Source organism: Phasianus colchicus, chromosome 4 (genome assembly GCF_987193195.1).
Source record: "Phasianus colchicus chromosome 4, bPhaCol1.hap1.1, whole genome shotgun sequence".
Classification (NCBI taxonomy): Eukaryota; Metazoa; Chordata; class Aves; order Galliformes; family Phasianidae; genus Phasianus; species Phasianus colchicus.
The window spans coordinates 40,117,908-40,143,247 of NC_143439.1; the positions used below are offsets into that span (position 1 = coordinate 40,117,908).

Consider the following 25,340-nt stretch of genomic DNA (forward strand, 5'->3'; position numbering starts at 1 on the left):
ACCCACTGTCACTGTCACCACTGCTGAAATGCACCATCCATCACTGTGCTCACATCTACTATTTAGTCTCCATAAATGTTCATCAAGCATCAATGAATGTCATTTTTTTTCCACATGGAGAAGTTCAGTGCCACACCTTTGCTTCATATGCACTCCTGTGTCAGACATTATTTTGTCAGACTGCCCCTCTGCTGCTATAAGCCACACGGCAACAAAACCTCATGGAATATTGGTGAGAAGGTTCAACCGCTACTGCCATATAAAGAACATCTGCATCTGACACTGTGGGCCAATATAATAAAATAGGAGGCCTTACTTTCAGAACAGCCTCTGTATTTTAACAACACGCCTGTACATGCTCTTTAAAGCAAGACAAAAGGTGGAAGGAGAATCCTGATATGAAAAATTAAAATGGAAGTTTTGCTATTATTTCAGAAGAGGCTGCATCATCTCTGCAGAATTTGGCAAAAACGGATGAAAGCATTCTCATAGGCCCCATCTGTCTTACATTTCATACAAAAAGCTTCATCCAAAATTCCAAAGTCATATTTTTGACTTTGTGAAAGTGGCCAAGCCCATACAACAAAGTGGTATGACCATAAACAGACTTTATGGAAGTTAACAGATATGTTTCTTATTACACAGTCCTTTGTCATTTTATTGTTCTCTGATGGTACAATTCACATGACCAAAGCCAAGAGTGATGATCTTTGTAGTTAGTGATAGTCTGGAACGATCTGTCTGATTTATGTAATTGCTTATCTCAGGTGCTACCAGAAAGCTGCCTCTGCAGTAGAAGGCTGATCACTTTTGTGAAATAACCTTTTTACAAAGGTAACCATAAAATCAGCACAGAATGGAATTTATTTACCCCCTTGCAGAGATGGATCTCTCACAGCCACAGAGTAATTCTGCTCCAAAACATTAGAGTACTTATGCTGTAGAATGTGGTGTTTTTAAAATGAATAAATAGGCTATGTACAAGAAGAACAGCTTCAAATATTAAAGTTCTTGCTGAGAAAAATGTACTCTGTGCATCCTAATGGGACAGAGATGATTGCATAACGGCACACTTTGCCTATATCTTATTTTCTACATAAAGCAGTGGCAATCTCAACAAAAGATAAATAGGCACACAGATATCTAGAGATATTTTAAAAAAGCAAACAGCTTTAATACTCAGCAATCCTCCTTTGTGATTGCATGCACCTGTTTTTGCTTTGATGCTGCTTTTCCCTAACTGGTGTCTGGCTGATGGTAGAAAGCAACTGAAGGCAGATTACAAACAATTTTCCACAAATATTAGCTCAAATATTTAAATTAAAGGCTTCCAGCTATTTGTGGTCTCTTCATAACTTTCTCCCTAGGAAAGAAATACATCTTTGACTCAAATTAGTACAGATGAACAGCCTAATGAAAATTCTGCATTACAACCTACATCAGGTTTGCACTAGTCTGCACATTAGCTAGGGTATCTAATTACCAATTAACAGCAGTAGGTTGAGCTAAAATCCTCATTCCCGCACTGTTTTTTAACTGACTTACTCACTTCCACAGAAATTACAAAGGGCTGTCTTCAGAGAGATTTTACTTTGAACTGGAATTAAAGAACGTGCATCCTGTTTGGGTTTTATTTTCTTTTAGTAAAAACAAGCTGGTTTTGTTCTTTTCCCATTAACATCTGAAGAATCGAGTGTTTTAAGATGCAAGAAAGATTTCAAAATTGAATTCTTGGATATGGGTGGAAAACAAATGCAAGCCCTGGTCCCTGCTGGGGTGGAGTAGGTGGGCTGCAGGCAAGGGCTGTGTGGGCTCATCCTCATAGGGCAGGTGCACTATCACTCTCCTATCCCCTAAGAGGACAGGATGAAAGAGCTGGGGTTGTTCAGCCTGGAGAAGAGAAGGCTCCAGGAAGACCTGGTAGCAGCCTTTCAGAATCTAAACAGTGGCTGTAAGAAAGAAGGGGACAGACTCTTTAGCAGGGTCTGTGGTGACAGGACAAGGAGAAATGAAACTAAAAGAGAGAACATTTAAGCTGGATAGAATGAGAATGTTTTTTATGATAAGGGTAGGAAGAACTGGCACAGATTGCCCAGAGAGGTAGATGCCCTACCCCTGGAGATCTACAAGGTCAGGCTGGATGGGGCTCTGAGCAATCTGATCTAGCTGTAGGTGTCCCTGTTAATTGCAGGGAGTAGGACTAGATGACCTTTAAGGGTCCCTTCCAACTCAAACAATTCCATGATTACCTAGGCACCTTGTTGTTCTCTATATGTTCAATACTTTAAAATTACTTTGAATTGCTCTTTCTCACCTATAAACATCTCAGAGACAATAACAACCTCCCCTCACTTTTTAAAAAATGGAAGCTATTTTTTGTTTCATGGTATTTTTGTGTTAATATGCGCAAATTGCTTCAAAATGTGCTGTTCTCTTCCACAAGTAACAATGTGTGCTTATTGTTGCTATTTCCCCCCTCACTCCCCCCACCCTTTTCTTTTTTCTTCTTCCTCGTACAAAAGAAATAGTCGTGCTTTGGTATAGCAGGACTCTGAAGAAAAACTGCTGCAAGCGTACATCTGTTTTCTACCACAGCCATCACCATTTTAGATCCCTGAGGTATTGGAGTAGAAAGAAATGTACAAGGAAGCCCCCACCCAAACCTTCCCACTGCACAGCAGCCCAGAAAGGAGGAAGCAGAAGGTAGAGGGGAACTCGCACAGGAAAGCTAGAGGATGAGCTCTTAGCAGCTTTTGAGTCAAAGCCCAGTTTTCCCTGCTTTGGGTTGAGGCACATGTGGCTGAGAAAAGATACTGTTGCTTTTTGTTTTTTGTTTTGTTTTTTTCCAAAGGCCAGGAAAAAATCCTGCCAGAGGTTCATGTTTTACATAAAGCTGCAGTTGAGACTTCACAAAGAAAATCTGTGCACTTTTTATTTCTGGTTCAGAGGATTTACATGCTCTTTCTAATGATCTGGGCCTTCAGCAGTGGGTAATGCTTCCCAGTCCCCAGCTTAGTGCTCATGCAAAATTGAAGCACTTTTGAGGCAGTTTGGAGCCTACAGATGAATCTCAATGTGCAGGCAAAAAAAAAGAATAATGGTTGTTTAGCACTTCACTAGAAGAAGTGAGGAAATTAGGGGGGAAAAAAATTCTATTGAACTTCAAACATCTGGGAAGCCACCGGAGAGCATCTGAATTTTGAACAGCGTGTTTACATTCTCTTTGCATAGTGGAAGAGCTGGGAAAGGGAAGAAACAATAAGTGGGCTTGTGTGTATTTCTTTAAATAAATATATTTGTAACATTTTAAGGTAAAAATGTACATCAAGTTATTTTGTTATTGACTTACTGACATATTTATATAAAAAAGCATGTGCATATATGCATGCATGTACCACGCCCATTCTGAATGGATATGAGAAGCAAAGATGAGGTGAAGCTGCCCCATTTCTGTGTGCTTGATGCAGAGACATGGTTCAGTGGCTGGTGCAGATATTGTCAAACCAAGGACAGACACAACATGACACAAGGGGTCACCTGGGAGCCTTCTCAAGATGTTTTTTTCCTTTTTTAGCCCACTTACATGGGAACAGAAGGCTGGGGGAGATGTGTCACAGCCACACCGTTTTCTGTTACCGTTGTTCTGTGTTCGTTTCATGGCTGATTTAGGGGCATGCTTACTATTGTACCAAAAATAAGTTAAGAAGCTGCTTTCAGAGAGGCCAAGTGAACTAAGTGAAGTGACTTTCATCAGGCAAACCTGAAGGTCTGCCTGCTCCCACATCCCACTTATTGCAGAGGTATTGTTACACAAGCCACTGGGAAGCCCAAAGCAGCAATCAGACAGCTGCAATCCTCTCTAAAATCAAAAGCTAGGACCAAATAATGGAAGAGACCATGAGAGCCTGAAGATCAGTGTTCAGGGGGATGAAGAGATGCAGAAGAGACTGATGAAAGATGTCTTTTCTGCTCTCACAATCAAAATATGAGGAAGGATGAGGAGTTATGAGTTACGAAAGGCACCCCATTAAAACATGATGAGAAAGAGCAGCGAATGGCAGCTGTGCTGGTATCCAGCACATCATGTTGCTCAATAACTCTGAAGAAGGAATGCACGGGAAGGACAAAACAAGTACAAGCTATGAACCCATAAAGGCAGCACAAAATTAGATCTTGCATGGAGCAGAGCAATGTGTGACATCTGTTACTCTGCCTTGCCCCCTGAGCAATGATTTGGAGGCCTGTCTGCTTAGTGAGAACAGGGCTATCACTTGTTCTCAGCAAAGAAAAGGCAAGATATAATTTGAACCCTCTATTTCCCTGAATACTTCCTGGGATTTTAATGAAGAGACTTCAGACTGAGTCATTATGTTTTTAATTAAGAAACCTACATGTATAGGATGCAAGCATCCCTTCTTAGGTTGTTGCTGGCTGCAGCCCTTCTGTTGGGCAGCACACAAGGTCCAGGTTCTGCTCTTCTTCTCCTCTGTTCCTGTATCCAAAAAGCAACTGAAACTCACTTCCCATGCCAAACAAAGCCAAAACTCATTGGCCTTATAACGCACAAATACCCTAAACTTTTATCTTTTTGTCCCAGAGAACTCAGCAGAGGTAAATAACTGAAAAGTGGAGTGATTTGCACAGAGATACATGGCAAAGCCACAGAAAATTTGGAATGATTCTTCTCATGAGCCCATAACTACTCACAGAAAGAGCCTAGGCAGGATTAACTTGCAGAAAGAGGAAGAGCTCCTTTTACCCCCCTGTTAGCATCCCCAAATACCTTGCAGGACAGAGCAAGAGAATTCAGTGCATTGGAGCTGGTACGAGCCCAAACCAACAATCAGTGCACCACATTGTTTTGGCACACAGGAGCACCCGGTCAGGAAGTGGCTGGTCCCCTCATAACAACAGCAATGGCACAAGAACAGACAGATGCCCAGGTCTATGAGCATTTAAAGAAGGTGTCTAGATGGAAGAGCTAGAAGTTGCCTCCCACAAGTAATTACAGGGATAAAAACCTTCTGTAGCACCATATGATTAATGAAGAAATTAATTATATGGTAATATATGCATTATAAGTGTGCTATTTACCATAAATACTATACTCGATAGAGTTAAATTCAAAATCTACAAAGTCCGTTGCAATCTTACTAACTAAAGAGAAAAAAATTATGGGTTCATCTGATGATTTTGCACTACCTATAAGCAGGAGAGCGAATGTAGAGCCTAATGTACTTACTCTCTACACAAAAATATAACTTCCCTTCCTGTGATAAGTACTGAACTTAATGATGCCTCTATTTCCTCCAAAAGAAAAAAAAAAAAGCAATAACAACAAAAACAAAACAAAACAAAATCATTTGAGAAACACCATCATTTTGAATTTTTATCCCAGAAAATGGGGATTCTCTGGAGGAGCATATATGTGTTGCTTCTGAAGTATTCAAAAAGGTTCTTTTTCTATCAAAATGTACTAATTACTCAAGATAAAAGAGGAAAAACTGTCTTCTTTAAAAATGCCTACAGTAGCTTTGCTGTGGGGAATTTGCTGGATCAGGGTGATCTGGGAGGTGCTAGCTGGAAGAGGACAAGAAAGAGCTCCTCTCACAGCAGTGATGGGCACAGGCCTCCCACAAGGTCACAGGAAGTGATGGGCAGAATGGAGGCTTGAGTGGCACCTGAAATAGCACCAAACAAGATGTCAAATAGGAAAATACTGTGGGTTTACTCATATATTTCTAGGTAAGTAAACATCCTGTACCTTTCCACAGAATCTCAGTCCCTTGGGAACAGAGACTGCTGCTTTTTCTGGACCAGCTGCAGCCTTTCAGTCCATACATTTAGGCATGTTTCATAGCATCCTTGCAGAGAGCAGAGTTAGAATTACTAAAGGAGATGGACCAACCCACATCTCCAAACCGTTAATAGAAGCATTTAGAAAAGACACGTGGACACATTTTTAAATTTCCTTGAAATGAGGCAGATTAGGGGACAGTATTGAAGGTATAGAATTAAAAATTGGCAATATGTTGCTAAGAAATAATTATTTTGAATCGGAGTACTTGATGTTTGTAATGGATTTGATCCAATGACAAACAGAAAATAAAATGGCTTATGACAACAGTGGAATGAAAACAATTCTTATTTATGATATGTGGTTACCCATACTAACATAATCCTACGGTATTCTGCCCCAGAGAGTCAAAATATTGCAGGCTGAGGCATAACTGCAGCATTTATTATCACTTGTAATTTCCTTACTGAAGTTGCTAAGGGAAACTGGTCATATTTTGAACACTTGAAAAATAATAAAGAGAATTAAGAGGCTTTAGCAGGTCACGAAGAAGCAAACAGGCATTAAGGAAGAAATACATGCAGAAAGAAAAGAGCAAACATGCAGAAGGAAAAGAGAAAAAAAGGAAAACAATACTCCTCTGTACTCCTCTCCTAGACTCATTCATACACGGCACCTAAATTTCATATCTAAACTCCTAAGTTAAACTTTCCACAGCTGATATTCAAATAAGTGCTGCATTTTAACAGTAGCAATAGTTTCTGTTGTTCATGAAAAATACCAGGACAAAAGCACACAACTGCTCAAAATGAGAGGGTGTAAGATGATCTTTGTGCAATCAGAAGTCCCAGCTTCAACAAGGAATGTTAGCTGGAGGTCAAACAAATTGCTGGGGCTTTTGTTTGCTAGGGCAATGCAGCCTCAAAACATCATGCCACAAACACCAAAAGAGCTTTCATGAGATCTATACACACAGAGAAAAAGAAAGTGATAGAGTGCTGTGGAAGTGATATTTCTGTCTCTGTAAATGGTGCCAGAACAGCAGATAGTCACTGTGGAGGCTTCTCCATGCTGTGTTGGCTGCAACATCCTGCAAGAACTGCCTTAAAGGCAAAGGGGTAGACGTCAATCTTTGATCTTTCTGTTGAGGGAGAACTATTAAAGATTTAGCTAGCTGGATGCCTACTCCCTTGACATGCTGCCAAAGCCATTGCTTAAGGTAACAACCTTCTATTTGCCAGATCAATGCTGACCAGATGTCAAAAGCTCAGTCTCCTTTCATCAAATCTACAAGTCATCCAGAAATACATTATTAATGGGAAAAGGTAATGGTGGGAGGTAAGCACAGGAATCATAGCAGCAGCTATGTCAAGAGACTGAAATGAAGAAGTCTGAGACTTCTGTCTGAGAAGAAGAACATATTTACCTTGCTGAGTGCAGTCTGAGAAGCCACCTGCAGCATGGTAGAAACCTTATTCTGATCCAAATTTTAACTTCATTGTTTTTATTGATTTGAGAAGTGGTGAGTGGAAGGGACAGCTCAAAGGAAGTACAGGGAGTTACCTTTATTCCCTGCTGAGGGCTAAGTGGCACTAGGATGTCCTGGTAGGTGTTATATCCCCTGAGATCCTGCTTCTGAATGCCAGAGATGGATAAAAGAATTGGTGATTTCACCTGGTCCTTAACAGAGCCTCCCTCAGCATGTCTTTCCACTGTGATGGCACAAATAAACTTGTTCATTTTGCATTACCTGAGCCCTCAGGACAGGTGCAGGAGTCTTTATTCCATCTTGCTACTAGTTAGGAGCACTCAGGAGGGAATCAGTAAACTCCCTGAGTCTTTCTCTCCCTGAGAAAAATAAGTTGTAGGCCAACAGAATGTTGACCAAATTGCTCTATACATTTCATTAGCACTTGAAATGTTCCTAACATTGTTTTCTCTTTGCTTGACGCAGACAAAGAAGTACAAGTCATTGCCATTGCAGAGAGCAAGAGAGGGTTTATAGATCATTTCACCTTAATATTTATGGGGAAATTATTTCAATGCATATCCAAATGGATAAGCAGTAGTCCTGATTTCTCTCTCTTGTACAACAGGGCAATATTTGTTTTGATTTAGCAGCATTTAATCCCTCTGGACAAATTAAAGTGGTGCAAGATACTGATTTTCTGTATGTCTGCAGCTTTTTTTTTTTTTTTTCTGCCACCACAGAACGTTTTTTCTGCATGTAAGTATTTCTCCATAAAAAACAGACAAGCAAGATAAAATCTTTTGCCATAGCCATTTTTAGAGGCACAATAATCTGGAAAACGTGCAAAAATTTCTCTAATAATTATTGATGTCATTAAGCTTCCCACTCTTTGACAATGGAATTCTCTTGCCCCCAGTAGCAGCAGTTCTGCAGGGTTCCTTCTACTTTCTTTGCTATTATCTTTTATGAAAGTCGGTCATAAAATCAAATGTGCTCCCTCAAAACAACTTCCATTTTTACTTTTTAAAACCAGTGTTCTTATTTCTTTACATATATTTTTTCCACATTAATGGGAAAATATTCCAGTAAAACATAAAAAAATAGACCATGACTTGCCTTGTATTTCATGTACTTAGGAAATGAAAGTCAAAGATCTGCACTAAAGATTTTCAAAGCACCCATTTGACTTCTTTATGAAAATGCTTAACTTTTTCATAAAGAAGAAAAATTCCAGAGAGTCTGAAGTTTAAAGCAGAATTTAATGATCTTCTAAGTAAAGCTTCTGGCTTCTCAAGCTCAATCACTGGAATTTTTTGCCAGGCTCTCTTCAGGCCAATTTGATTAAATAAAGTGGGTACTAGAACACCCTGTCACTGTTACTGTTCTCATTCTCTCCAACCAGAAGGTAACAACTCCCACAGAGTCCCTGTGCGTATTCCTCACAGCGAAGTTTTACCTACTGTTTAAAATAGCACACACTGCAAAGTGCATAGGTACGTAACTCTGACTTTGTACCTTTTCCATTATAAAGAAAAAGATATATACACATATGTATATGTATATATGTACATACATATAAACAAATGCAGGAGAATTGTTTATTTCTCTCCTCTTAAAAATCAGCATTTTTAATACGGTCACTATTAGTGTCTAGCTGCTCTCTTCAATGAGAGTATGACTGCACTCTCATTCCTCCTCTTGCACACAATTATTGCTGTGCTGTTTTCTCTAGTTTTATTGGTGGCAGAAACAAATTTGCCTTATAAGAAGAGTTAATTATCTCTAGGCAGATTTAATTCCTTGCCACAGGCTCAAAATCCATGAGCATATAATCTTTCACAAATCAAAGCATATTTATCTCTTTCATGCATCATTTACAATTCCTAGATGAAGTACTGCTGGCATTATACCTGTATTTTAGACACCTCTCTTTCCTACAACCTGTGCTGTAGAAAAGAAAGCATATTTGACCTCTACTATTTTCCTGTCATTTATTTTATTGCCTGTTTATCTGGTTCCTTTGCTCTGCTTTACTACCTGAGGGCCAGAGAGGGAAAGCTCGGTTCAAAAATGGCAGCTGAAGAGCACTTCAGCATGGTGCACCTCTTCATATTTGTACAGAACAGAACTTAGGAGTGGTAAAACTTCACAGGTGAAGAATGTGCTGAGTTCTCAGTTGCTTGGCTTACAAGATGGAGCAGCAGAACTACTTTATAAATGAGCTCTGGGTTATTACAAGGTGAGTAAACAAAGAGTTTGCTGTTAGAGGTGCTCCAAGAAGACAGACTGGATTTCATGTCTGCATGTGCAGACAGGGCAGTGCACCCACTTTCTTCATACATAGACAGGCACACAACACATGCACACATAAGAGATAGGCATATCCTGGTATGTGGATTTTTTCTCCAGCCTCCTTATCCACAAGCTTGAAGCCAGAAGCAGCACAGACTTGAGCTCCCAACCCTTCACCACCCTCTGTGCATCTCACCTGCTACTGTTGTGCCCTGTATCATAACTATTGTGCTAACTAGCCAAAAAAAAAAAACAAAAGAGACCTAAGTAGCCTCAATAGTGGTAGAATCAAAGGGCTTTGCAGGATGCAAGCTGCCAAGCTGATCACCTCTTACGTTTAGTGCCTTCTCTCTGTAGGCACCAATATGAATCCTCAAAGCCATGGTATCCTACAGCTTCATCTCCAGCTCCTCCTACAGCAGATATACATTCTCCTGAGTTTCTATTATTTTGAAGAAAAAAAAAAAAGTTTCTATTTTACTTACAACTTTACTCCTATTAAACATACAGTTTATCCATTTATATCCAACACTCTGTTATGAGCTGTGGATTCTCATTTTAAGTAGAGAAAGATGCACAAATGTTGCACCTGTTATATGCATTAACCAACCCTTTGGCATCAACCAGGTTGACTAACAAATGTAGGTTCTCTAATGTAGGTTCTCTAATTGGATATGGGTTTTGTTTACATGTAATTGCTGCTGTTTATCATTCAAAACATTTGTCCTTTAATATATTCAGCTGCATCTCTTTTCAAGACTAGGCTTCTACATTCTCTGCTTCAAATTGCTTTGCAACACCATGAAGGTCTTCTGGAATGAGATTTAAAAAAAAAAAAAAAAAAAAAGTGTTGCAATGAATTTTTCACTTGCATTAAAAACTAATGTCCACACATCAGCATTTCTCTCAGACCTGTAAGCTGTGCTGCAGAACAAAGGTGCTAACAGGATGAGCCAGCTTTGCAACTTCTTTCTCTTATTTTGGCTCAAGCTTTTTAAGTCAGTGTTTCCTAAATGTAAACTACCTCCCATAATAAAGCTTGCAGAATGCATTTATTGTTAAGCATTCTCAATAATTTGTTGTTCTGTCTCATTATGTTTAAAGTTCTGAGAATAAATATAATGCATTTGTCTCCATCTTGCACTTTATTGGGCATTATTGCACCAATTTTACCAAACACACTAACCCTAGACTATATATTAATCATGTGTGGACTTCTGGTATTCAAGTCAGTTTACTCAAGATGTATGCAGCATCTTTAGGTATTCCTTTTTTCACTACAGAGCAGCGCTTTACTCAGCAATTTTGTTTTGTAGTTGGATGGATAACTGCTTGCTGTTAGTGTTATCTTTTGAGGCACACGATTCACAACTGATTTTTACAAGCCCTACATTAGCTTTTCCATATGAAAGCCTGCTGTACTTTTTCATTGTTTATATGGAATGTTAATTCCCTTCCTTAGATCAGAAAGAAGAAACCTGAAAACAATCATTTAGAAACTTATTTTTTCCTCCTCCAGATCAGCACAGAACTGCTGAGTTCAAAACAAATGCTGTTTTAGTTCTTCTAGGTTACTGAGAAAAATCAGACCCTTCATTTTCAAAGCTGCCTCTGACTGTACTGCACAGAAGCCACAATGCAGTTACTGAATACTGATGTTGATAAAAGCTTAAAGAACTAACAGTGATAGCTGTTCTCTTGCTTGTCCTTCACAGCAGTGCACTACCATGGATGGAAAAAAAGAAAAGAAAAGAAAAAAAAAGCTGATGTATTAAGATATTTCTTTTTTGAGTTTTTCTGCTGCATCCACCCTGCTGGAATTGCCTATTCTTACAATCAAATAAAGAGGCCCTAAGTTTAATATAGATTTTTTCAAGAGTCTTTCTTCCCTACACCCACCTTCTCTTTCTCAAGCTGAGAGCACCACAGTACTGTTAAAAGCTTATGCTTCTGATCTCTGTACAAATAAATGAGCCAAAACAAATAAAAGGCAGTTCACAAGAGACTTCCAAGACATCTGGTGGAGTTATTTTTCTAAGTAATTAGACCAAGTGGTGGTGTAATTCCCAAATGAAAGGTACCTTCTTGTTTAGTATCCTGCTATTTCTCAGAGCCATCAAAACTGCTGTTTTGAGTTTTTGAAGTAAGTTTCCCTTCTCTCCTTGCATGTTACTCCAACTCAATTGATTACCAGTCTTCCCAAATTGGAACAATCATATCTTTGATTTCCTCTAGATAACAGCTCAAGTTTTTAAGCTTTGCCTCCAGCCCCCATGAATGCCATTGGATTTCAGATACTGACTGAGGAAGGATGAGGCTCTGGGCTTTTTATTTCTTTCTCTTCCTTGCGAACATACTGTTCTCCATCATATGGGCTCTGTGGAGCAGGTGTAACAGAATAACAGCCAGGTGCTTTCTCTGGATCAATACCCTGCTCTAAACTGTGCTCACATGTACTTTCTCCTTCCTTCATAGAATCATCCTAGAAGATGATTTTTTTTTCTTTTTCTTTTTCCTATTTCCCCCCAGATCTCCCTATGAAAAACTCTATTCTAGGAAGAACCCATGTACTTTTCAGCACTTTCTGGAAATTGTGATTCTTGGTCTGTACCTAAAATGCAGAACAACCACTCAGAATCTGTGACACTAGAAAAGTGAACAAAGAGGTAGATTTGGCTAAGGAAACAATTCTCTATTTCCTGTGAAAGGTCCTTATGGTTTTTGGTTCAGATGAGAGTAGGACACTCTACAAATCACATTTTACTAATTGACCAGAATGCAGACACTACCTCTGTGCTATGACACCTAGTGCTCAGTATTGCCAGTACAGAATTCACAACTGCATCAGGAGTAAAGAAAAGTAGCTGCCATATGAATAGCTGCTAGATTACAAAGGTCAGCTTGATATGAAGCATTTTAATTCTCATAACATAATGGAAACTCACCAGAGGTTTCATCTACTCTCTCATCCACCACATGGTCCTTCTGATGAACCCATTCACTGTTGCATTTAAAATAGATCTGTGTGGCTGGGCTTGCTTTGCAGTACAGATTCACAGGTTTGTTTTTCACTATGTAAGCTTCTTCGGGTTCAATGAGAAAGTGGGGCAATGGCTCTGGAGGATCAGAAGGAAAAGTTTCTGGAAGTTCATGAAAAAAATCATCATCTGCAAAAAAAGAAACAAGAAGGGCAAATGAAACAACGAAAATTCAGCTGTCAAAGACTCAAAAGTACTTCCTGATCATGCTTTTCAAATAAAAGGTTATCTTAGACAGAGGCTTAAATGCACTGCTGTTTGCAGACTAGAAGAAATATTTCTTTACATCCTCAGTTCTCCTTTCTCTATGTGATGTGACAGCGATGTGCACATTCATATGACTGGAAATGGCCCTTTGTTATCATCACCAGCAACACAAGCAATAAAACATTATGTTAGCACTTGGGAGAGTTGACTGAAAAACCATAAAAAGAAATAATAGAAACTTTTGAAGGCTTCAAGGTCACACTTTACTATTGTGACTTATCACTGTGTTTAATCAAGTGAATGCACAGAGCAAGTATAGGCTGAGGATGTTACAAATAGGAAATAACGCCTTTCATTTTAGATGAACAATTTTAAATTTTCTTTAAGAGCAGAAGACTAAATGCATGTCCAGTCTATGCCTCTTTGTTCAGCACTCAGACTGTCGTGAAGACTGCTAATGAGAGCGTCAAGCTGTATTTAATGTATTTGGTTTGTGGCACCATTGTCTGTGCTGTTCCCACCATGGAGAGGATGCAGGAGCTGCAACACAGGGCATGGCAGTTGTGAGAGGGTGAAACTTTGGACCAGTGAAACCCATGCTATAGATTTAAGGAACCCATGCACCTCCCTGGAGCTGCTGGTCATGAGTAAATTCAGTGCAAGAAGTCTGAAGAAGAAGGAAAAGAGTCCAAATAAACAGAAGAAATCACTAAAAACACCCAACCCATGTACCTTCTTTCTCTTGCTCCCCTCTTCACAAACCTCTCTTTCAAGCCCTTTTGCCCCTTTCTGCTTAGTATTTATACACCAGAAAACACCAATTTAGTAGAGATAGCATCATTTCAGTTGAGAACAACCCCTGTCCCACTCGCTGTCAATGCATGCAAGAATTAGGGGAGGGTGGGGCCAGGTGGGATCGCCAACGCCAAATGGTGACAGATCCATCAGCAATAAGCTTGATGGTCCTGAGAGCTCTACTCAACCTCATCCTTTCTGCCTCTGAAGGAGTTATCACTATAAACAGTGATGGACGTTGCTGGTGAGCAATAAAACAGCACAGAACATCAAACTAAAAGCCCTGCAGAAGGCTGGCTATCTCTTCCCTTCCAGTCCTCACGAAGACAAAATGTCAGGCAGCTCCTTCTCCTACCTAGGACATGCCTGAACCAGCTGTTCCAAAATTACATGGGCTTGGAAGACTTCTTCTAGCCATAGCATTGCAGAAAGATGAGAAAGAGCAGTGACAGAAGGAGAAAATGGGACGAGAAGGCAGCTGGCTGCCCAGGGAGCACCCTGTGCAGTAAGAGACTTTGTGAGCCTCTTGAACTGCTTATGAATATAGCATAAGTTCACCTTTTTTTTTTCACATTAATTCATAATCGTCTAGCATTTTTTCCCTAGTTTAATGAGCTTGTTTCATTGCCACATCACTCCTTCAGAGATAAGACAATGGAGCTGTTAAATGTACGAAGAAAGGACCACTAAATACAGCCTGGCATTTTTCTAGCAAAGAGAACATCTGTGACATACAATAATAATTCAGTTTCCATCTCCAATGCTCCAAATATTTCAATTTAATTTTTAACACTTTCCTTCCTTCCTCTTTCTCTTTCCATTCTGACCAGTTCAGACACCCTTTCTGCAGTCCTCTGTCCACTTCTCATTAGGTATTTCTTCCTTGCTCTGTTCTGCTCTCCAGTTCTTTCCAAAGGGAATGATGATATTCAGTGAGCGAGGCGACACAACATTTGGTTTCCTGACAAAGAAACATGCCTAAACTGAAGCAAAAGGATTTCCAGCATTCTGCCTGTAACTCCCCACTTTCCCACTGCTTCCCTCCCTCACACACTTGCTCCACAGCCACATGCAGCACAGCAACATTAGAGATGAATCATTTCCCCTGAATTGCCACAGGATGTATCTTTTTCTTCTGGTCATTTAATTGCAAATCAGTGAGCAGACAGATGGAAACTAACAAAGCACACATATGTTTCATAATTAAACAAGTATTGCTTCACTAATTTCTGGTGACTGGAAGAATAAATGTATTTATTTTCACCTCTAGATTTCAGCACATTATCAAAAGCAATACTTCTGCTGCCTGACCAATTAACTGCATCTTAGCAAAGACGTAAGTAGAAAGTCTAAAAGGAAGGAGAAGAGAGCTGCAGAAAAGACAAAGGTGTGGGTTTTCTTGCTGCATTCAAATTGTTGGAAAAGTTTATTCCGACAAGCAAATAAACAGGACCCAACCCAAGTCACATGTTGGTGGATTACAGGTAAAGCACAGACTGCTCATTCGGAGTGGGATTTAGAACCAAATTCAGATAAAATTTTGCATTTTTTAAAAATGGAATTATATACTGTTATGCTTTCATAGTGATGTTTGCAGCAATGTAAATGGATAATTATAATGGTAGTGTATTACTATTCTGAAAGATCAAACACATTTACTTCTGAAAACATCAATACAGAATACTTGAAAACACTCAGAATTTTTGCAACCCTCTACAAAGCAAGCTTTCAGCAGAACTTAAAGTCATTTGATGAATCTGTGCTTTCATTAAGCCACGTTTCCAATGATTTTATAAATACTTCCATCAAAGGTTCTCCTGACCATTCCTCTGGGCCATTCCTCTGCCCAAAAGAGTACCGACTTAGTTTTCTGAGGAATTACTGTGTTTCAACTATGACCCAGTGGGTCTGTTTCTATAGAGCAGGTGGAGTGCAGCTCTCACAGTGTGTTCCATCTCTATACAAGGGGATAAATCTTGTCTGAGAGTTTGATCTCAGTCTTCCTGGTGATCCTCTCTGGTTATTTAAAATTTTTATCTCCCAATTTGTCAATGAAGAAGCAAGTTTAATATTGTTCTTATTGAACTGTGCTGAAGAGGTAGACAATTTTTCCTCTGTCTGGAGGAAACAAACAAACTTGACTGCCAATCATTCTGCCATGGCTTCTTCACAACCTTGATCAAATACAAACACAAGTCATGCACACTTCTCCCCTGTTATAACAAAGCCCCTTTTGTGCTCAGCAACTTTGAGCTGCAAGTTTACTTCTGCAAGATGTCACATTCATCTTTATTTTCACATAATAAAGTGTACAGCCCATCTGTTGTTATTGACTGATTTATGTTAGCAAGACAAAAGACCTGATTAATGGTACCACTAAACTGATTTCACTTATGCAATTCATTCATATTAAGAGAGTAAATTTTAAAAAGTCCTTTTAATCTATAAATTTAATTTGGATTTTATTTTAGTTGCTGGCCTGAATACAGATGTGCTTTTCTATGTGCCTTCTGTAGTATCTGACAATTTTATATATATTTTAAGTGCAAATGAAATGCAAAATCTATAGGAATAGGTAAAGTGTTACTGAAATCAGCACTGAAGCTGGCACAGAATGACGCACATAGAAATTTCAGTTTAATTTTAGTTTAATTTTCTATGAAGCTAAAACAAACCTTTTTCTAAGCAAGAGCCTTTTGATGTCAACATCTTTATTCTTTTCATGCACTTGTTTGTAAAACTGTATGTATTATAGCTCTTCAAGCATAACAAGTGGAAAAAGAGATTTTATAGTACACTTCCCTTTTTATGGACTAGTATCCCTGTTCTAATCTGTGGCAGGAAAATATTGTGTTTCATACACCAATCTATTCATCTCTAGATCACTAGTTTTATTACTATATATCGAGATTTAATTCTCATCAGCCCAGTGTATAACTCACTATATTTCTAAACTGTAAGACTTACACTATTATTGCTTAGATCATAATAGATAGGACCATTATCTCGCGTGAGACCTGCAGCAAATTCTTCTCAAATGGAATTCACTTCAGAATGAGTCAAAAGCAATTTAAAATGAATGGCTGTGAAGCTAATTCCGTTTGCATTTGGATGCCCATCACTCGGCAAGATCATTCCCTGTGCATTGCAAGGAAGGCAGCCGGAGCTAACTGTATGGATGGGATTTCTGTTTGGTTTTTAATGTTATGATTAAAAGCTTTCTAGAGCAACGAGTATTGTTTACTGTGAGATTAACAGCAGGTGCTAGCTTGGTAAGACAGCTTTCTCAGGATGGAGGCAATGGTTTGTACTACAGTGCTTGCTTCCTGAAAATAGAAAGGGACAAATCGCTCAATTCCAAGCCCTTTGGTCCCAGAATTTTCTTAATTCCCAGGAAGGGTATGCAATATCATGCTGCTACCAGATGGGAAGCATGAAAGCAAAAATCCTGCATGCCATACAGCGTGCTTCCACCTTACAGCCCATTTATGTTGCCTGAGCTAGAAACTTTGCCACGACAATTAGGCCAAACAGCATGAGAAGTGGGAGAAAAAGGACTTCTTCAAAGATGCAATGAGATGTTATGTGTAAGCAAGAAGCAAGTTGATGGAGAGAATTACTGCCCTGTCAGAGGTCCCTCTTGTCCCTGTCCCACCCCAGGAGCCCTCTGAAAAGAGAAAGCATATTTCCCTGCCTTACCCTATGAAGGAAGAGGAGATGGTGGCTTTCTCAGCACCTTATCCTCTGCCAGCCCTGCAGCCAACTGATGGCAAGGGCAGCACGCTATGAGGCAATCACACCTTAATTCTTTAGTATCTCGAAGAAGAAAGATTTCACCAAAAGCCTGGGAAGATTGCAGTTTTATAACAGCATCATATTTAGCCAGCCTGGAAGGCTCAGATCTGCTTGCTTGGAGTGGAATTCAGTGCAGGCCTTCTGTATCTAAAAAAGAGTCCTTGGCTTTGTAGCAGCCCACAAATGAGATGCATGCAGAAACTTGTTGAACTCTATTAGAAACACACTGAAGGGGATTTCAGGCTTACATTTACTGAGCACTGACAAAAGTAAATGCACTTTCAGCAGCGAAAGCAGAGGGCAGGCACAGTTTGGGGGAAAAAAGAAGGGAGGGGAGGATTGATATAGCATTCAATGAAATGGGCGAGTTCAGTTCAGAAACAAAATAAATAAATACCAGAAAGAAGAATGAACTTCTCCTGCACCCACAAGAGCTCAGTGCAGATAATCCTACCTTGCCTGAGTGACACCTCCCCAGGAGGACAAGCGCAAGCTCTGCATGGTATAGAATGAAAGCCATCAACGCTGAGCAGCCATGCTTAGATCAGGAGGCTGCTGGGCAAGAGTCTGCTCTCTAAACACACAAACAAAACAAAACTCAAATACATCCTTTCTTTCCTTCTTTTATCCTCACCAAAAGAAGCAACTTCAGTATAGGTCCAGAAGCAATGTGCAGTCTAATGTCAGGCACAGGTGCCAACCTGGAGCCCTTTCTAATGCCAGGGCACGGTCATCTGTGGCATCTGAAATACTGCATTTTTAGTTCAACTTGAGTACAGGAAAGAGGTTACTTCTGTCTGATGACAGGCCTCCTATACTGAACATAATGAATACATGAATAAATAAATAAAATCTAGGCTACCAGAGATCTGATGCAATAATACTTTTCATTTTATCCACCTCATCTTGATCGGCCCACCTCAGCAAGCTGGGGAAAGCTTAAAGAGAGAAGAGAGCATCATCTTTCTTGTGTAACATCAGCACACAGCCCAACATTGCATGAGCTGAGAGCAGTGGTTCAAGAACTGGAAAGCTGCACAGCTGCAGAAGCAAGAGGAGCCTATGTACTTTTGCTGGCTTGCAGAACTGCAGTGAACAGGACTGCTCTCAATTGCACGCTTTGCTCCATTTTCCTGTTTCATATGAATGGAGCATGGTCAGATATTAAACCAATGGCAAAGGAAGATGAAACAGTAAACAGTTATCACTCTGACATGGCTAATGCGGACACCCTGCACAACTGGGTTACCTACAGCAATCAGCTTGTGCCCTGTTACCTCTTCCTTGGCTGTACCTTCTCCTTTCCTCCACATCGATGCTTAGCCTGGTAAAACTGTACTGATGGTAATCAAGTCATATATGATTTGCATCTGAGTAACAAAAAGGAAATTTAGATCAAAAGCAGGAGAACAATTTTATTTTTTACTTAGATGCACTAAAGAGTGTGTACTAGTTTTATAAAGCAATGTGCAAGTTACGTATCATTGCCTGGCAAAATGCATCTTCCCCCAGTTCATTTAATTCATAATTATAATTAAATTTATTATTTTTCCTGAGGCCAATGGCAGTTTTATCATCACTCAGATCAGAGACAATCCAAAGACAGAATGTGTCCTCAAAATGATTCTTGCAGACTTCTGTATGAGACAGAGCTCTTTGTAGATCATGTTGCTAATCCAGCAGACATGGGTACAGACACAGACATGACATTTAAGGTGCTGTATCCAGATCTTTACCATTGCCTTGAGACAAACTCTGTCAGACTATAGGCTGCTGTGTAAACATACAGGGGATGGCACAGGTATTTGTTAGCATTGGACTCAGTATAGGAAAAAGCCAGAACAGAGTGCAATTTCACAGAAGGCATTGAAACTATTTTCTGCAGAATAAGAAAAGCAACAAGCCATTCTTTGTGCAATGGGGTTTATAATAATTGTTGTCAGTACGAGAAATCTAATGCAGTAATCTACATATTATGAAGCTGCCTAGCCATTTAGATAGATAAATAAAAATGGAGGCAAATGAAAAGTGAAGAGGCAGTGCCCTGTCTCTGCCATCCTTCCTTACAACACATCCATTAATTCTAGTGGAAACTTTGCTCTAGTGCTTTCACAGAGCTATTGGACTGGGTTGGTTTGGTTACATCACCAAGGCTAACAAAGGTGCAGCTTCTGAAAATAAAATAGGGCTTGTAAACAACAAATGGCATCAGTGAAATTTCTTTGTAACTTATCATGTGGAAGATTGCTCTCCTTTGTCCTGTTGCTCTTTCCAATTCTTTCAAACTAATAAAAGATTTGTGTTTTTTAAAAAGTAAGCAGGTTGAGGAGTGTTTCAGAAACTTTATCTCCCTTTCTCTGTCATGTAACAAAAACACAAAGAGTAACAAGAAGTGTTTGTTCACTGAGTGCATATGCTGTACTCTTCAAGTGTGAGCTCTAGGCATTTACCGAACTTACAAAACTGCAGGGCTCTGTTGGACATGGTTGTGCTTGTAGACTCATGCAGTTGGGGCTGCGTGCTCCATTCTTCTATTCTGTAGTATGAGTACGATATACAAACAGTGAAGAAACAGGGCCAGATAGTATCTGCAAACTGAAACGCATTTTTCCTTTTGGATTCTACTCAGCAATGAGCTTGCATGATAGCATGAGATTCCTTCCCAACCACCTGCAAAGCGAAGTCTGATTTGAAACATTTCTGCCCCAGTTGCCATTAGCAGTCGTAATGGTTGACACAGGGTCAAAAAATCATTGAACCTCTAAGGAGCATCATTTCCTCTTCAGTGTTAGGCTTCACTTTTCTTTGACACATTAGTCCTGAAGCAGCTTCAGGCTCTTGACCTCTCCTTTAACCCTGATAACTAATTAAAGATGGACAAGGCTTAAGCTAAAATACTTTTCGTTAAACCTATTCATTCTCAAGTCCCCTTCAGGCACCCTTTATCACACAGACAGAGCCCACCGTATTTACATGAAGATGAAACTAGGTGCCTCGTACAATAATACAAAAAATCCTTTTACAAGACCTAAGTTAACCTTTGTGGTGAGAAGGTAGGAGGCATTTTATAGCCTGTAAAATATATCCTCAGCACATAGTGGAAACGCATAGTCCAAAGCATACAGTTCAAGAAAAATCTGAGGATAATTAACTCTATGTATTTGTAGAATTAAAAGTTCAAACATAGATTCCTCATCTGACTGCTATGTTAACAGTCTAAACACGGTGTCTTGAATACAAAAACCAAAGAAGATCCTTAGTGCTTTTTCATGTCCTGGAAGCAACAACAGAGCTCAGACTGGAGAGTCATCAGCTGTAGGCAAACAGGGCTAGTGGTAAATCATAGCATCAGCACAACTTGGTTTAATATAAATCAACCCATGTAAAACGTTTTGTTTATGGCTAGGGCACATGAAAGGAGTTCAGCACTGTCAGTTTGAGAGATGTTCTATAACTGGATGCGATACATTGCAAATTCTTTCTTTTTATGCTGTTTCATATTAATAATTAAGCTTGCTTCTTGCATCAGTGTGTTGGGGTTAAAATGTCAGTCCTTTGGTTTTAGCAAGTATGGCTATTTATATCCTTACTGTTCCAATTATTAAAACTGCTGCAGACTTCTGCTTCCAGATTTCTAATGCTGTCAGTGCTGGCATTTTTCTTAGCAAAGACCAATGAACAACACCTCATGATTAATAAAACTGCAGTCTAGTGGGATGTTATGGGTCCTGATTGCATGAGATATCTGAAGTGCCCAGTTAATTAAATAAGCAGGATCACTCCATCCCAGAGAAACACAGGACACTTGCCCATGCCTCAAATAACTGCTCAGTCAGCTGGCATTCTGGTTGAGGCATTGAGCTGAGACCAGGGAATGGATACTCTTGTGCAACCATGAGGAAATCTGTCCTGGCAGGTTGAAGGTCCCATCTGCAAAATGGATGCATCAGCCTAACAGCTAGCACTGTAATGCACTACACCTTCACAACTGAGTGCACAATGCAGCACTCAGGTTCTTTCTTCAAAATGTATCCAAAACGCTTCAATCAGCATCATTTACTAAACAGCCAGCAGCAGTTATACAAAGGACTACAACTGAAGTTATGTTTACAGAACAACTAGGAAATATATCCCAGTTATTTTGGAGCCAGTGATAGGTACAGAAGATACCAGGTTTTTCTCTGCGCCCTTGTAGTAACCTCTTGCTTTCATGTTGGTCTCTTTCTGCACCCATGTTCTGAGACTAACACTAATCCTCATCATGAATATCTACTGATTCACTATTTTCTTCCTTGGGTCTAAATGGTATTATTATTGGTGTAGTGCTAGTTACCTAATTTCATCCGCAGCCAATTTCTCAAGAACCATAAATTATTTTGTAGGAGGCTGATTTATCCCAGCAGAAGTCTAAATTGAATTAGAAATCCATTAGCTAAATTCTGAGCAGGGGTTTCCAGGGAGAAAGAGAAGGGGAGGGAAGTAACTTGGGAATCTGAGTATAAAATGTGGGGGGGGGGGAAAAAAAAAAGGAAAAAAGTCCTTAAAGAACTAGCAAAAGGAAAAAAAAAACAGACAAATATAATCTTTTTGAATTAAGCACATAGGTATATAGGCAGCCAGATGGAAGAATGCAGATTGTTGCCTAGGATCAGACATATGACTCAGATATTTATTTATTTATTTTGACTAGCAATTGGCTTTGTAAATACATGGGACTTTGTAAGCAGATGAAAAGTAAAGGCCTGTCATGCTCACATTCATGCAGATAACAACAGATTGTGTGTACTATATATACTAGTAAAGCCAATAATAAAGTGTTCAACCAAATCTTAATACAAAATAATCAACTGCATTCCTTCCCCTGGGAGAAAATGAAAGCAAGAGAGACTTATTACTTTGGGAACCCACAAGATGATTGAATCTGCTAGGGTCCTCCATGCAGAGCCAGTTTATTCAAGGGGATGCATAGACAATATCCCCCTCTGAGAACATTTATTGACAGGAAAGCAAATCCTTTCCTCTGCCCTACCACCAGCAGCTTCAGCACATGAAGGCAAGTGGAAAGAGAATGCAGCTAGTTCACTTAGATTAACACCCTATCATTTTCTAAACTTGGAAATGATTATGGATGGATCCCAGGGCCCATGGAGGGACACTGCAGCACAGAACCTCTCATTCTGCATTCACAGAGTCATTTCAGAAGTCTGTGAAAGGGATGAAGCGTTTGGTTACAGACTGCAGAGTTCCCCCTGCAGTGTCTAAATTCACTGACACTCACTTCCTTAGACTTGTTGATTTCTTACTCTCAAATTCATAAATAATTGAAAAAAATAATTGTAAAACTTTAAACAGCAACATGAGACAGCAGGCCTCTGGCTCTTTATTCCCACCTCAATCTTCGACCCAAGTGTCTGCAAAGCATGAAGCGCCCTTCTGTCATCAGGAGTGTCCAAGATAGCTCAAACTGAAGTTGCTGACACTAACAATATCAAACACACTGTGCCAATAGGATGCCCTGACAAGATCATGAGACTTTTTCTGGATCACAGTGTGAAACCTCAGTACCAGCAAAACATGCGGTCACCTTTCTTATCCACCATCCCACCCTTTGCTTCCAAATTTTTCCAGGTTCACTCCACACCACTAAAACAAAAAATGAACAAGAGTAGGAAAAGAACTGAAACCCTTCTAAACACTCAGTAATCAGCACTACAACTGAAATGATGGTAAATGAGAGAAACCCTCAGTAAGTACTGAGAACAGATGCAACACCTATGTTTCGTGGAATGGCAGACAGCTCTGGTGTGTAGAGACTGGCATCCTAAGGTTAATTCCCGGATCTTGCTTCTCTTTCTCATCTGTAAACAGTTTCTTGTCTGCTACATTCATTTTTAATGTACAATTCTTACCCACAGAGATAGCTATCTCTCCATATGCCAACAGAAAATGCCACTGATATTGGAGTGTCAGATCATGAAAAGACAATAAAAGAGTTGCTACCAAGATGTTTTTCATTTCAGTACTGTTAATTGGTTTGCAGTAAATTAGAAGCATTCCAAAACTGGGATTATAGGTCAGATACTCATATTTTTTACTTTCCTTGACAGTATCCATAGCTGAAATCATACATGCAGAAAGGGAGAGAAAAGGCTGCCTGAGGTATTTCTAACTTGACCAACTCTAGCAGCAGGGAATAAGAAATCCTAGATGTGAAATGATATGATGTGGTATGAATGTCAGATAAATACTGGGAAATATCTAGCTCTGTCTTGTAGATGACAAAGGTGCTAACAGACTTGATAGCACTTGGGATTGGTCATTTAGCCAGAGTGCATCACTAGTATAGGGACATACGGTAATTTATTTCTGCCATTGATTTCTGTGTCTAAAAAAAAAAAAACAAAAAAAAAAAACAGTATTGCTCATTAATAGCTCACATTATTACAAGAAGTTGCAGCTTTTTTATACCATTATCTAGTATAAAAATGTAAATCCTTAATGTCTATACTCTCAGCATATGTAACTCTGTTGCCCGAGCCAGAGCCTTGGTCCTCACAAAAAGAGAAGGAATGTCTTTGGATTTGATTTCTAAAATATTGACCTAGGTTCAAAAAGACAACACAGCAATGCCAATGAATGAATCCAAAACAAAAAAGAAACAAGGAATAATGGAAATGGAATTCATTTGCAGGTTTTTCTGGACATATTTTGTATTGCTATATGCTATTTATTTATCAGTGCTTCTCAGCAGGTCAGATCGAAGTTGAGGAGCAATGAATCAGTGTTCTAATCTCCCTCCCCATCATCCCCAACCTTTTTCAAGGAAGCTGATATTCAACCTCAGTTGAATCTGTCGAGTTCTGATCATAAATGCCATCACTAGAAAAACACAGATCTAAGCTAAGCATAAGACATAAATACATAAATCCTGCCTTCTGCTTCCTCGCGTCCAATTTTCTTTACCACCTTTCTTGGTTTTCTGTCGTATCATTTATCCCTTATTTAATCTTCTCCTTTCTTTCCTCAATGCTCTCTACCTTTTTGGTTTTCCCATCTTCTCCCCATCCTTTTTTCTTCTCAAGTTCAACCAACTTTACTAGTCAGGAATCCCACTATGTTCTTACAGATGTAAAATCTTTATAGGCAAGAAGACAGAAAATGACTATAGATAGGAGCTCACCCAAAAGCCAGTATCCAACTTAACTATTTCTATTTACATTCATGACTCTCAGAATAACTAACTACATTTTTTTACCCGTATTCATACAAAATCCATCTATCCACACAGTAGTAATTGTAATATTCAAATACGCTAATAAGGCAAGAGTTAATCCTGTGTTATCCTTGAGTCTGACCAAATACCACAGTTTAAACTGGTTCTCCAGTTACAGAGCTTTTACTGGTTATTTGGCTTGAACATCACAAGCCAGTTTTGACATTAGGTAATCTCATTCAGCAGGTTTCTAGTTTGTGACCAGAAGAACACAGTATCATTAAACCAAACATCTGTAAATACATAGTAAATAGTCATGTTCTGTGACTGTTCAAACGTTGGAACAGAAAGGATAGAAAATGTATAGCATTATCAGACACAATATGTGAAGATCTCACATTAAAAAAAAAGTCACTTGTACTTGTTCAGTCTTACCCTCTGAGCCACATTTCCTTTGAAGAGGCAAAATGACAGCATACAAGCAAATATCTAAATTAAAACAGCAGCTGTGCACTTGGGTAGTAATTGTATGCAAGAAACCTTAGAAGCTCTCTGTTAATACTTAAAGCGAGGGGTATATTTTGGTTAGATTTTCACTGTACATGGAGCTGATGCCAAAACACATTATAGCGCAGCTGAAAACAGGTATTGTAAGAGCCAGACAGTCAGCATTTTGCCTCGGGAGCCTGGGCTGTCGCTTCCTGTTAATGAACAAAACCTCTGTTAGCTGAG

At 39.4% G+C, this 25,340-nt stretch overlaps 1 protein-coding gene across 2 annotated transcripts in view; it reads right to left on the reverse strand.

The window, feature by feature from the left end:
• UNC5C (unc-5 netrin receptor C) overlaps positions 1-25,340 on the reverse strand; it is a 240,106-nt gene that overhangs the window by 74,485 nt on the left and 140,281 nt on the right. For both annotated transcript variants that reach the window (XM_090139303.1, XM_090139304.1), the window contains exon 2: positions 12,506-12,727. In XM_090139303.1, the coding sequence (XP_089995429.1) occupies positions 12,506-12,727 (222 nt within the window). The remainder of the gene's footprint in view (positions 1-12,505; positions 12,728-25,340) is intronic.